This window comes from Myodes glareolus, chromosome 27 (assembly GCF_982192425.1).
Source record: "Myodes glareolus chromosome 27, mMyoGla1.1, whole genome shotgun sequence".
NCBI lineage: Eukaryota > Metazoa > Chordata > Mammalia > Rodentia > Cricetidae > Myodes > Myodes glareolus.
This window is the reverse complement of record NC_142052.1, coordinates 34,679,061-34,691,285: the sequence shown is the minus strand read 5'-3', so window position 1 is coordinate 34,691,285 and position 12,225 is coordinate 34,679,061. Positions and strand designations below refer to the sequence as shown.

At 46.8% G+C, this 12,225-nt stretch overlaps 1 protein-coding gene across 4 annotated transcripts in view; it reads right to left on the bottom strand.

Moving 5' to 3' along the window:
* Positions 1-2,537: 2,537 nt before the first annotated feature.
* Inpp1 (inositol polyphosphate-1-phosphatase) overlaps positions 2,538-12,225 on the bottom strand; it is a 32,366-nt gene continuing 22,678 nt past the window's right edge. For all 4 annotated transcript variants that reach the window (XM_048456025.3, XM_048456026.3, XM_048456028.3 and 1 more), the window contains exons 3-6: positions 11,005-11,065; positions 8,007-8,207; positions 5,207-5,381; positions 2,538-3,349 (exon numbers count right to left, since the gene is read on the bottom strand). In XM_048456025.3, coding sequence (XP_048311982.2) covers positions 2,797-3,349; positions 5,207-5,381; positions 8,007-8,207; positions 11,005-11,065 — 990 coding nt within the window. In that variant the 3' untranslated portion in view covers positions 2,538-2,796. The remainder of the gene's footprint in view (positions 3,350-5,206; positions 5,382-8,006; positions 8,208-11,004; positions 11,066-12,225) is intronic.

The window sequence follows — 12,225 nt, the reverse complement described above, 5'->3', positions numbered from 1 at the left end:
TGCTCACAAAATACTCAGGGATCATGAGCTTTGTTTTCAGAAAAAGCTGTTTCTGCTTCCCCCAGCTCAGCATAGCCTTTTAATTTTTGCTGCTGTGATCAAGTATTAAATAACCCTCTATACCTTCAACTGTGATTAGTGATTTGTCTCTACATTACTGCAAATGAAATATACATTACTGCATATCGAAACTATTATCCAATATTTGGGAATTTGTTGTTCATAACAGCTTTGCATACAGCCACCAAAGATAGAAATAAAAAAAATGAAAAGATAAACAAAAAATGGCAGAACACATGCCATGGAATAACACTCACCCTTAGCAAGGAGGAAATGCTGACACACATGTAACATGCATGAAGCTAACATGCTAAGTGAAATTAGCTACTCACAAAATAGACACAAAGGTTTGACCCCGTTTAACTGAGGTAATCTGAAGTAGCCCCGTCCATAGAGACAGGGACTGGAATGGTGTTTGCTGAGGGTCTGGGGAGGGGACAGACAGTGAGCTACGACGGATTTTAATTGGGCGACACTCCGGAAGAATCCCCTGGGCAACTATGAGCAGCTACTTCAACTATGAGAAGAATCTTCTTCTGCCACGGTCCATTATTTCCTTTTTGCGTAACCTCCTCGGGGAACCTTCTAAGATTCCCATGAAGTCTCATGAGCTTCTCTGCTCCTCCCATGAGGAGGTGTCAACAGACCAGAGAGTTTATGGAACTCGTGTGTGATCGCAATGGAAAGGAAGAAGAATGAACAGAGGCCAGGGCTTATGTTCTGTACAGGGTCTAACTGTTTCAAGTTTATTATCGTAGGAGAGTGTGCACACATGCCTGCGTGGAGATCCGAGGACACAAGGAGTCTGTTCCTCCCTTCTACCTTGAAGTATGCCCCACGTTGATTATAGTATTGACCACAGCAGTCAGGATGCTGGGATCATCCTGTGTGTTCTTCCGTGTCTGTCACAGGTCCTGCAAGGCCGGCTGATTTGAGCTTTGCCATTATAGAGCTGGATTCTCTCTGCAGTCTAAAAAACAAACTCAGGAGCGAAGAGTAGAATGTTGTCTACTTAGAGCTGAGGCAGGGGGGAGTTAGGAAGAGATATTGGTTAAAAGAGATGAAATTTCCGTTAGAATGTCCAAGAGATCTACCGTCCAACATGGCGACTGTAAACAGTGGGGCACAGCCTGGAAGATTACTAGAATAGCTTGTCGGTCTCCTCACCACAAAGGGTGAGCTATTAGCTCCATGTAGCATGCGCACTTCAAAGAATCACAAGTGTACAACATAAATACACATACATTATTTGTCAACTCATTCCTTGAGTTTAAGAATAATGGAACAAACAGGTGTGACTCCCTCCCAGTAACCTGGGATTGTAATATTAATGTAGAAACAGAGAGCGCAGAGGGACTGCAGCCGGCTGAAGGTTCGCTTGATCCCTCCAGTTGACACCACCAGGGTGACCTGGGCTGCAGAAGGACACTGCACAGCTCTAAGAGTTGTTAGTGTGGCAAAACACAGGGTTGCATGGGTGCTGTAGTAGAGAGTGAATAACTATGCAAAACAGAGAGCTCTTTGCCCCACCTCTGCTTGACCTATGGTAGGAGGTTAGCTATCACTCTCCTGCATATACATTTACACACACATGCGCGCGCGCGCACCCCCACACCCACACTTCTGCTTGACCTATGATAGGAGGTTAGCTATCACTCTCCCGCATGTACATTTACACACACACACACACACACAAACACACCTACCTCTTCTGCTTGACCTATGGTAGGAGGTTAGCTATCACTCTCCCGCATGTACATTTACACACACACACACACACACACCTACCTCTTCTGCTTGACCTATGGTAGGAGGTTAGCTATCACTCTCCCGTATATACATTTACACACACACACACACACACACACACACACAACCTTCCTCTTCTGCTTGACCTATGGTAGGTTAGTTATCGCTCGCCTGCATATACTTTTTTACACACACACACACACACACACACACCTACCTACCTACCTTTTCTGCTTGGCCTATGGTAGGTTAGCTATCACTTGCCTGCATACACTTTTACACACACACACACACACACACACTTTCCTCTTCTGCTTTACCTATGGTAGGAGGTTAGCTATCCCTTGCCTGCATATACATTTACACACACACACACACACACACACAAAACCTTCTGCTTGACCTATGGTAGGAGGTTAGCTATCACTTGGCTGCATATTCTCTCTCTCTCTCTCTCTCCATGCTTTCTCCAGTCTCTGTGTATCTCTTCTTTTTGTTTCTGATTTCTAATTCCCTCCTTGCCTCTGCATCAAGATTTATTTTTTTTTAAAGGAAAAACACAAACTATTGAAAGGCTATGCACTTGGCTCCATTATTCAGATCCACAGTTTTGAATTTCCTGCCTCAGGCCCAAACCACAGATTTCTTCTCCAGGATGAGAAATGAAACCCAGCTCAAGCCTGGCTCCTAACAGCTGGATATTTAGCCATGCGACTCCAGCCGGGCAATTTCACTGCCCCTTTGGAATTTTATTGAAGGGTTCCAAGCAACATTAACAGAACAAGGTTCCCTGTAAGAATATCATATACCAATTTAGTTGTGACATGAATGTCATTAATTTACAGAAATTAACATAATGAACACATAACGGGGAAATGTTCCTGAAAAGAGGCAAGGGAACATTAAACAACAAGACAGAACTATCTTGGAGAACAGACAACACAAAGGGGGTTCGGTTCGGCTTTAGGGCGAATTGAGGTCAGAGCCCTATGTCTGTGTCTTCAAAGGCCCAAGGTTTTGGATGAGGCAGCTCAGGAAAGTGTCCAGCCGATGCCTGGACCTATAGGCTATCAGTCCTCCCTTGTTGGCCCAGAGATCCACCCCAGAAGCACCTTCGTTTTCCGTGTGATACAGCAACTGCGGCAAGTCCAGCCCCGCTTGGGGACTTCGCGCCAAGCACTCTTTCATGTCTACCATGCCCCCGCCCATGGCCCTCAGAATGGCGTGGGCGGCACAGGAGTCCCACTTGAACGTGGTGTCCTCTGAGAAGATGTAAATGTCAACCAGGCCTTGGACTACACAGAGGCTCTTGTAGCCGGCCCCCGCTGCCGGGAAGACGCCGCCTCCGCACACTCGGGACAGCGCGGTTTTGATGGCCTCGTTCTCGCTGGTACTGATGACTGCGGAAAGGGGGCGGGAGAGCTCCCCGTCTGAGTTTTCAGTCTGGGTTCCACCGCCGGTCCCTTTAGAGAGGGTGATCTGCAGGGAATGGATGTTGGTCCCCATGTAGGAGAGACCCCAATAGTACTGTCCCTTCCACCTGCAGGAAACAGGTTTAGTTGGTTGATTAGCATGCTGGTTCACGCAGGCACCTTTCAAATATAACGATATGAAGAATGCACAATGCCTCAGAGCAAATTGAGTTTTAATGATCCTGAGCCTATATAAATGGACATCAAGCTGCTAATTAGTTCTAAGCAGACTGCAAGCACACAAGTGCCCGTGTTACTGTGAAAGAAACACTGACTCTACCTCGCCTCCTACCTGTAACATGAAGGGGCCTGGTTGTTGGGGTTTTCTGTCCCGCCCAGCCCCCCAGCTATTTAGTCCCAGAGAAAAAAATTATACAAGAGATCTCTATAAGTTATAAAGCTGATTGGCCCATTAGGTCAGGCTACTTATTAGCTAACGCTCATATCTTGATTAACCCATTTTTCTGATCTATTTTAGCCATGTGGCTCAGTACCTTTTTCAGTGGGGCAGCTCACATCCTGCTGCTTCGGTGATCTGGGCAGGAGTGGGAGGAATCAACTTCCTCCTCCCTAGAATTCTCCTGTTCTCCTTGCATCATTTCTACTTCCTGTCTGGTTTTCCCACCTACACCTCCCACCTGGCCAATCAGCGTTTACTTAAAACATGATTGACAGAATACAGACAATGCTCCCGCACCACCTACCCAGCAGGGATAACACTAGGCAAGCGCTGGTAGGATCTCTGACCTCTAAAAACAACGCCAAAGCTCCGTCCTGCTTTTGTCATTCAAAGTCCCAGAGGAAAAGAGACAGGTCTAAATCTACTTGTAAATATCCTCCTCTTTATTCTGAGTCTCTATGCTTCACTTTGACTTCTAACACCAAGTAAGATGGACTCCTGTCATTATTTTTGGCAACAGTAATAACAGCTTTGTCTCTCCACCTCCCCTCCTGTCAGGGACTCCATTTACAGATTACAGGTTACCTGTAGGGAAAGCAAGTAACTTGCTAAAGTGGACTGGATCCTTAAGTGGTGAAACCTGAATTCAAACCTGGTTCACCCCTGAATCTGAGGCCCCCCACGCCCAAAGCTGGCCTTGGAGTCCTCTCGTGTCTCTGGAGTGCTGGACTTACAGGTCACTAATATGTTTTAATGACCTTTTAAAACATTACCAAAATAGCTTGAAAAAAAAAAAAAACTGGAGGAGGGGAAAATCAACACTTAAAGAACAAAGGATTCTTATCTGAAGCATCCTGAAGACGAATGAACACAGGCAGTCCTACATAATAGAGGCTGAAAGTTATTTTCAATGAGAAGGAAAAGGGTCCGCTGCCTCTGCTGGGACTCCGCTACGCCCAGGAGTCATCCCCCAACACAGAGGCCTGGCCACTATCCAGGCTGTGACAGGGGAGTAGTGGAAAGGTGGGGGCGGAGGAGGACAGCTTCCACACTGATGCTGGCAGTATTTGAAAGGGGTTAATCAACCCTGGCTATATCTGACCGTCATTTCCCTAAATACTTTCCACGTTTGGTTCTGCATTTCTTCCACCATAACACAGAAATTCACCTGGCCACATAGTGGTGGCATCTACCGTGTTCCAATGAATTAGAGGACAGTGTTGAGCATTAATCTACATGTGTGGTTTTCAGTGGCTTTTAGAAACAGGAATAGCATTGCTATATCTCAAATGCAAAGCCATGGTTCCTCCGAGGCCGTATTAATTTCTTTTAAAGCATCAATGTGCACATACACCCAAGCAAAACCCTGCCAAATCCAGGAATGAAGAGAGGAGGCATCTTAATTCAGCCCTGTGGACTCACAGTGGGAAACACCATAGAACCCAGTCGTGGGAAGGCCATGTGGAGTGACCGTACTAACAAGCAAGACTGAGACCTGGCGACCAAAACCAGAAACGTCTTTTACCTTAGCGTAGTTAGATTCTGAGACACAAAAGGCTGGTTGATGACTCCCATCAGGGGCACGCCTGTCTGTATGTCATAGACACCAATCAAAATCGTCACACACTGAAGCCCACTGGGGAAGACTCCCTGGTTGGATTTCACATTGGCAGAACCCTTAATATACTGATAGGTTGAATCTGAAAAACGAAGTAAACATACAGGTACAGACGGGCTATTAGATCATGGTGGCTCTATCGAGGATTTTTGTCCTGTGTAAGTTCCCCTTCTAATTTAGTAACTTTTCAGATTTCGTCACTGGGCACCGCCTGCCCTGAATCATTTGCACTCAGACATATCATTGCTTATATTGCGTTCAGTGTATGAGAACTTTAGGAAAAAATGTGTTGTCTTGAGACAGGGTCTCTGTGCAGCACAGGTGGGGGTCTCTAGCTGGAGATCTTCCCGTCTCCGCCCTGGAAGCCTGAGAACTCTTGGAGGAGGAGAACATGGCCACAGTCCTGTGGAATCTAATACTGCACCTTGCATATAACAAAGCCTCTAAGGCCGCTAAGGGCTGGGAAGACGACTCAGTGGGTAAAGTACTGAAGGTATGAGGACCTGAGTTGGGATTCCCGGCACCCACGCAAGATGTCAGGCAGAGCAGGTGACTCTTAAAAAGCCCAGTGCAGGGGAGGAGGCGGAGGCAGGAGGCTCTTCTGGGGATGGCTGGGCTGCCAGTCTAACGGAATAGGTGAGTTTCAGGTTAGGCAGGAAAGGAATGAGAAAGACACACTACGCCCTGTGCTGTGTGCACAGGAGCGTGCACAACCCCTTAAAAACACACTGAAATGGCCAACAGCTCCTGATAACTGGGTGGGGTGTTTTGGTTTTGGTTTTTAAGAACTGTTTCTCATCCGAGGACTGGAATAATCTGAGATGGACAAGCTTCCGGGGATCTGCCAGATGCGGAATGGCCTCTCTTTGTCATTGCCATTCATCTCTCCAAGCTGCAAGGAAGGAGATGATGAAGCCGGCCTAACAGGGAAGAGGGCCAGCATCACAGTGCTTGTGAGGGTGGATCTCGGTTCTCAGCCTGATCGGATCTGGGATCAACTAAGAGGTATGGATCTGGGCGTGTCTGGAGGTATTATCGGGAAGCATTGTGGAGGGGGCGCAATCCTCTCTCAGAGTGGGCAGCACCTTTCAGGAGCCCAGTTATAAAGACACATGAGGCAAAGTGGTGTTGATTTTGCCTTCCTGCTTCCCTCCTTGCTGGTGCAAGCACCTACTCTTCTGCTGCTGCTCCTGTTGCTGCTGCAGTTGCTGCTGCTGGCATCCTTCACTGACAGAAACACATTAGCATCTCTGAACTTCTGACAGGGACAGAAGACCAGTTGTCTCCAGGGATTCCCCAGGCCTCAGGGCTGACTGGCACTGCTGAGGACCGACCAGCTACTGGCCTCATCAGCATGCGACAGTCATTGGTACCGTCCCAAGTCCCCTGAGTTAGCACACAGTGAAGACCATGCCTGGCCAAAGACCCAGGGACACAGACAAACACCTATTCAGGGCGTAACCAAGACAAAGGAGATGGCTTTCCTCAGAACTGTAACAAACATCAATTTACCCTGACATGACCGGAGGCTTGGGGGGAAATTCTTAGTGTTCATATCCGATGCATGGGCTGCATGTTATGCAGCTACCCAGTGTAAGAAAAGCCGCCGTGTCATGTCGTGTGTGGCACAGGACGGTGACAAAGTATAATGTTCGCCACCAGTTGTGTCAAGCAGGATCGACCGGGGAGATGGGAAAGTCGGGAGATGTTACGTCTCGGGACCTTGTAGTGACAGGCGCTGTTTCAGAAGCAAGCACTGTAACCGTGATAATTCTACCACAACAAGGACCAAGGCTTGGGAGGTTTAACGTCGGCTGGCCGGTCACCCAAGCCCCGTTCAGTCGTTTTCGCTTGACTACGGTTCTGACTGTTGCCTAACTGAATGAGCAGCCCATGCCTTAAAGCTCGCAGCTCTCCTGAAAAACACCGGTTTGGGCTTAGCGTTTTAAAATCTGGAGATCCAGCCTTACGCGCAGGCGGCAAGAATCTGTTAGGACTGCGCTTCCTCGGAGTGATGCTCATTGCGGTCACTTCACATTCTCACGGATTTACCAGACATTTAAAGATCCATTAGTGCACACTGTGTGAGTGGATATGTGTGTGTGTGTGTGTGTCACGGTGTATCTGATGCCCTCTCTGGCCTCCACAGGCGCTGCACACACATAGCGTATGGGTGTGCATGCCTCCGTACACATCGTAAAGCAAGAATAAAGGAAAATAAAGAAAGTAACTTCTCTGGACAAGACATAACTATTGCACCTATAATCTCACAGCAGCAGTGGTTCCTATATAGGACCTGCTTGAAGCCAAGGTATCCAGACTTCCAGCCCAGACTGTGGATGGCTCGTGAGGAGCTGCTGGGGGAGGGGTGTAGCTCTTTGTGCAGGGGTGTAGACCCCCATACTCCTGTGCACGGCCCACACTCCAGCACCTAACTGGGCAGCATTAACAGACTTAGTGAGTTTGAAAAAAAAAAAAAAAGACGTGAAATTAGGAGAGGAACACATTTGGGAAGTCTGGGAGGAATTGGGGGATATAATCATATTTATCATATTTCATTGTACACGTGGATGAAATTCTCAAAAAATAAAGATAACGGATGTTCCAGGAGATCTAGACTATTTAGTTCTAATGATTTCTATTTCCTGGAGCCGCCCTGACCCCTCAAGAACACTGAGGCACAAATGAGTAGGAGCCCCGCACTTACCTATGGGGTCCACCCAAATCCCCAGAATGTCCTGTGGGACCCTGACCTCCAAGGACTCCAGAGTGGGGTCAGTTAGGTCCACATCCTGATGCACCACCTTCGCCAGCGCTTCAGACGCCGGCACGTTGCCATCCAGGACCCTGCTGAGAAGCTCTGCTGTCTCCTCCTCCGTGGACCGCAGCTCCACAGTGATCTTCTCCCCTAGAAGGAAGACAAATTAGAGCCACCGCTCCTTGAGAGTTTCAGGGAGAAGACCGGACCGCGGGAGGCAGAGGGGCAGCGAGGAGAGTGGACAGTTGAGCTGAGCTCTTGGGTTAGGTGGGGGCAGTATGTCCACAGCGCTGGTTAGGAAACCCTGCCAGGATCCTCTGCGGCTCTTTAGAAAGCAGTGGACACGTGGCTCTGTGGCCGTCCTCTCGGTGGAGAGGTTAGGGTCCAGGACTCAGCCTGCTCCCCCAGAAAAGTAACTACAAGGGCAAAGGTTTGCATTCAAGGAACTCCACACAAAAGTCGAAATTCTTCGGCTTCAATAATTATTCTGTTATTTAGTTTTGTCTTTTGACTTTTCTCTGTCCGTGTTGGAATGTCACTGGAAAAGACAGAGGTCTTATCCACATACGGAAATGCTTCCGCTTCCTTCTGTAATGCTGCTTTTAACAAAAAAATAGTGTTTATACTCAGGAGTATCAGATGAAGCACAGTAATCTTTGACTGCAGAACTTAGTGGCTCAAAAGTGACAGACAAAAACTCTCCTCGGTGACAGCCGTTGGAAGTCAGATGTGAGCAAGCCACCTCTCCAGCAGAAGCAGAGTGTGAAGAGGCAGCTAGATTCCCATCTCTTGAAACATGCATCTTAGGCCCCTGGTCTGGAAGCTAGCATCCAAGAGAAGAGGAACAAAAGGGGCTGGGAAGGAGGCAGAGTTAGCACAAACCTAAAACCCCAGCACTTGGGAGGTATATGCTGGAAAATTCGGACTTTAAATCCAGCCTGGGCTACGGATCAAGTGGAAGGTCACGGTGGGCCAATGACCCCTTGTCCCCACAATAGCGAAAGCACCACATACTAACAGTAAGGAGTGACATGGGTGTGGTAAGACATGACCATAATTCCAAGACTCAGGAGGAAGGCTTGAGCTGAAGGCCAGCCTGGGCTACCTCGTGAGACCTTTTTAAAGGGAAAAAAAACCAGGCATACAGATCCATGCTCCGACCTGCTTCAGCATGTCCAACCAGCAGCAGCTGGGCGCTTGTTGGAAACAATACTTCATGGACTCCCTAGATACTGAATTTCCAGCAAAGCCTGAGGTCGTGAAATGATGAGCTCATTTCACTCCAGTGGGAATCCATCACAGCCATAACTGAGCTTTTGCTTGTGTCTTCGGTGCTGGAGATTCTGCCCCGGGTCCCGGGGAATGCTGGGTAGGCATTTAGACCTTCGAGCTGCATCTCCAGCCCAGAGCAGCACCTCTGAGCCACCAAGCAGCAGTCCCTGAAATACGGCTTGCCACTTCCAGCTTACTAACCGCCAAGGACCACACTCAGATGAGCAAAGCATAGGACTCCCATGCTAAGCTTGACCATCTGTCTCCATCACACTTGGGGGAAGGAAGTCCACGCTCCTGCTGTGACCCACCCCACTGGAGTTCCAGTTGGTACAACAGCCTCACTCCCGGCTCCCTGTTTCTCTGTCATTTTGCAGACAGGAAAAATAAATATAGAACAGTTTTTGCCTTTTTTTAGTTCTAGACAAATGAAACATTAAATTAACTATTTATGAAACAGTCAAATGTAGGATTGCAAATTAGGATGCATTGTGTGATACTCATAATAATTATGTTTAACTTTTGGAAGTATGAATAAGATTTCTGTCTTCTTTCTTGGAGCCATAGGAATGTGTAGAAACTTTTAGATACATAGAAATGTATATAAAAAGCCAGGGGAGTGGTTCGTGCCTGTGGTCTCAGCTACTCTGGGAGTTGAGGTGAGGAACGACTTGAACCAAGAACTTGAGACCAGTTACAACACAGCAAGGTCCCACCTCAAACAGCACAACAACAACAAAATAAAATTAAAAAGTTGGTATGGAATGGTGGTATAGGAGGTCCTTCTGTTTGTGTGTTGCTTTCATTGGTTAATGAATAAAGAAACTGCCTTGGCCTTTTGATAGGGCAGAACTTAGGTAGGCAGGGAAAACAGAAATGAATGCTGGGAGGAAGAAGGGCAGAGTCAGGAGAAGCCATGGATCCTCCGCCTGAGACGGGCAGCGCCGGTTAGAATCTTTCCCAGTAAGTCACGACCTCGTGGTGACATACAGATTAATAGAAATGGGTTAAATCAAGATGTGAGAGTTAGCCAATAAGAGGCTAGAGATAATGGGCCAAGCAGTGATTTAATTAATACAATTTCGGTGTGGTTAATTTGGGGTTAAGCTAGCCGGGCAGCCGGGAATGAACAAGTGGGCACTCCTCCCTGCAACACAATGGAAACTTCTAGTTTATTTCAGCTACCTTTACAGAGATTCAGAGATGAAATGCAGAGGTACTGGAGCAACATCACACATTCCTTTAGGACTGAGGGATCTGCTACACACTTAGCCTAGAGCTGTAGAGTCCAGGGTGTCCCCAAATGGGTTTAAATCCCTGCGAGGCACTGTCCACTCAACTGTGTAGACAAACATCTTTCTGGGGCATCAACCATCCCATTAGATTTTCAAAAGGCTATAGAATTTTCCCAAAGGCTAGGTCTCAATGGCTAAAATGCTGAAGGTTTAAACTTAGAATGATGCATGGGCTCCTAAATTATTCCAAGAAACCACCTCACCTCTCTCTAACTCAAACGCCATCCTATTCTGAGGTAGCGCCTACATACAGCTTTACATTTAAGCATGTGAGGCTGTCTATACCCAAAGTTTTCTAGCATTCATTTATTTTATGCTTTGAGTTAGAAATTAGAACACTATGATTAAGTTATAAAACACATTAAGGTTCTTCTACTTACCCAAATCATTTGTAAATTCATTGGATTCTTCGCCAAAAATTTTTTTCCCCAAGCCTGGAAACTGAATGAGTCAGAGTTTGAAACACAAACCAACAACCCCCAGCCCCACAGATCAGCTCTGAGGAGAGTTCCACAGGTTAGATTTGAAACTCCAAACTTTCATAGTAAGAGTCAGCTTGGGCGTGGAAAATGAAGCCAGCTTCGTTATGGGCTAATATTCGTTCTGTCTATTTTCCTATTCCTTTGCCAGTCTAGAAAACGTAATCCATGCTGAGATTAGGCTTCCTTATGTGCTATTAGCTTTCTGCTGGAGTGCCACGGGGCTGGATGGCCACGGGGCTAGGTAGCCACAGTACTGGACAGTCACAGGGTTGGGCAGCCACAGGGCTGGATGGCCACAGGGATGGGTAGCCACAGGACTAGGGACATTTATTAACCCTGCTCTTAAACATCAGCCTGTGAAAACTCATGTTATTGGCTAATGTCCTTAAAATAATCTCATTTTAAAAATTTTTTTAAGATTCATTTTTGCATTTTATGTATATGGATACTTTGCATATATGTCTGAACACCAGAAGAGAGAATCCGATCCATCATAAACGGTTGTGATCTGCCATACGGGTGTTTGAACTCCAACTCATGTCCTCTGAAGAACAGTCAGTGCTCTTAACCACTGAGCCATCTCTCTAGTCCCTAAGATAATTTCTAAAGGTACCTAAAGACTAGAAGGTAATCTTAGATTTTATTTTCATTTTCAGATAACATCTCTGCACCTGCCGGTGTGTCAAAGGAAAAAAAGGAGAAAAGAAAAAGAAAAAGAAAGAAAACCAGTACTGTAGGGACCTATGACATAAGTATAGGTATAGAGTGAATGGGAATTAAGTGAGACTTTCCTCAAATTTTCATATCACTGTTCAGATGAACACATTTCACCCCTGGCCCTCAGAAGATATTTTTTCTCAAAATACATGCTGACTCCAATATTCCTGCTATTTTCAGGGAAGGGATTGCCTCACACACTCAAACATTCCCCGATGCGCAAAACACAAGGGCTGCACCACCTGCCATTCTTTCTTGTCTTTTGCAAAACAGAACCTGACCTACAAGGGCCGGCAATCCGCCAGTTCCCCCCACACCTGTTTACAGAGCTGTTTAGAGGAATGCAAGCAGAAAGGGGTCTGAAATAAAAATATCTAAAGCAGCTCAGGTGGAAAGTATTTG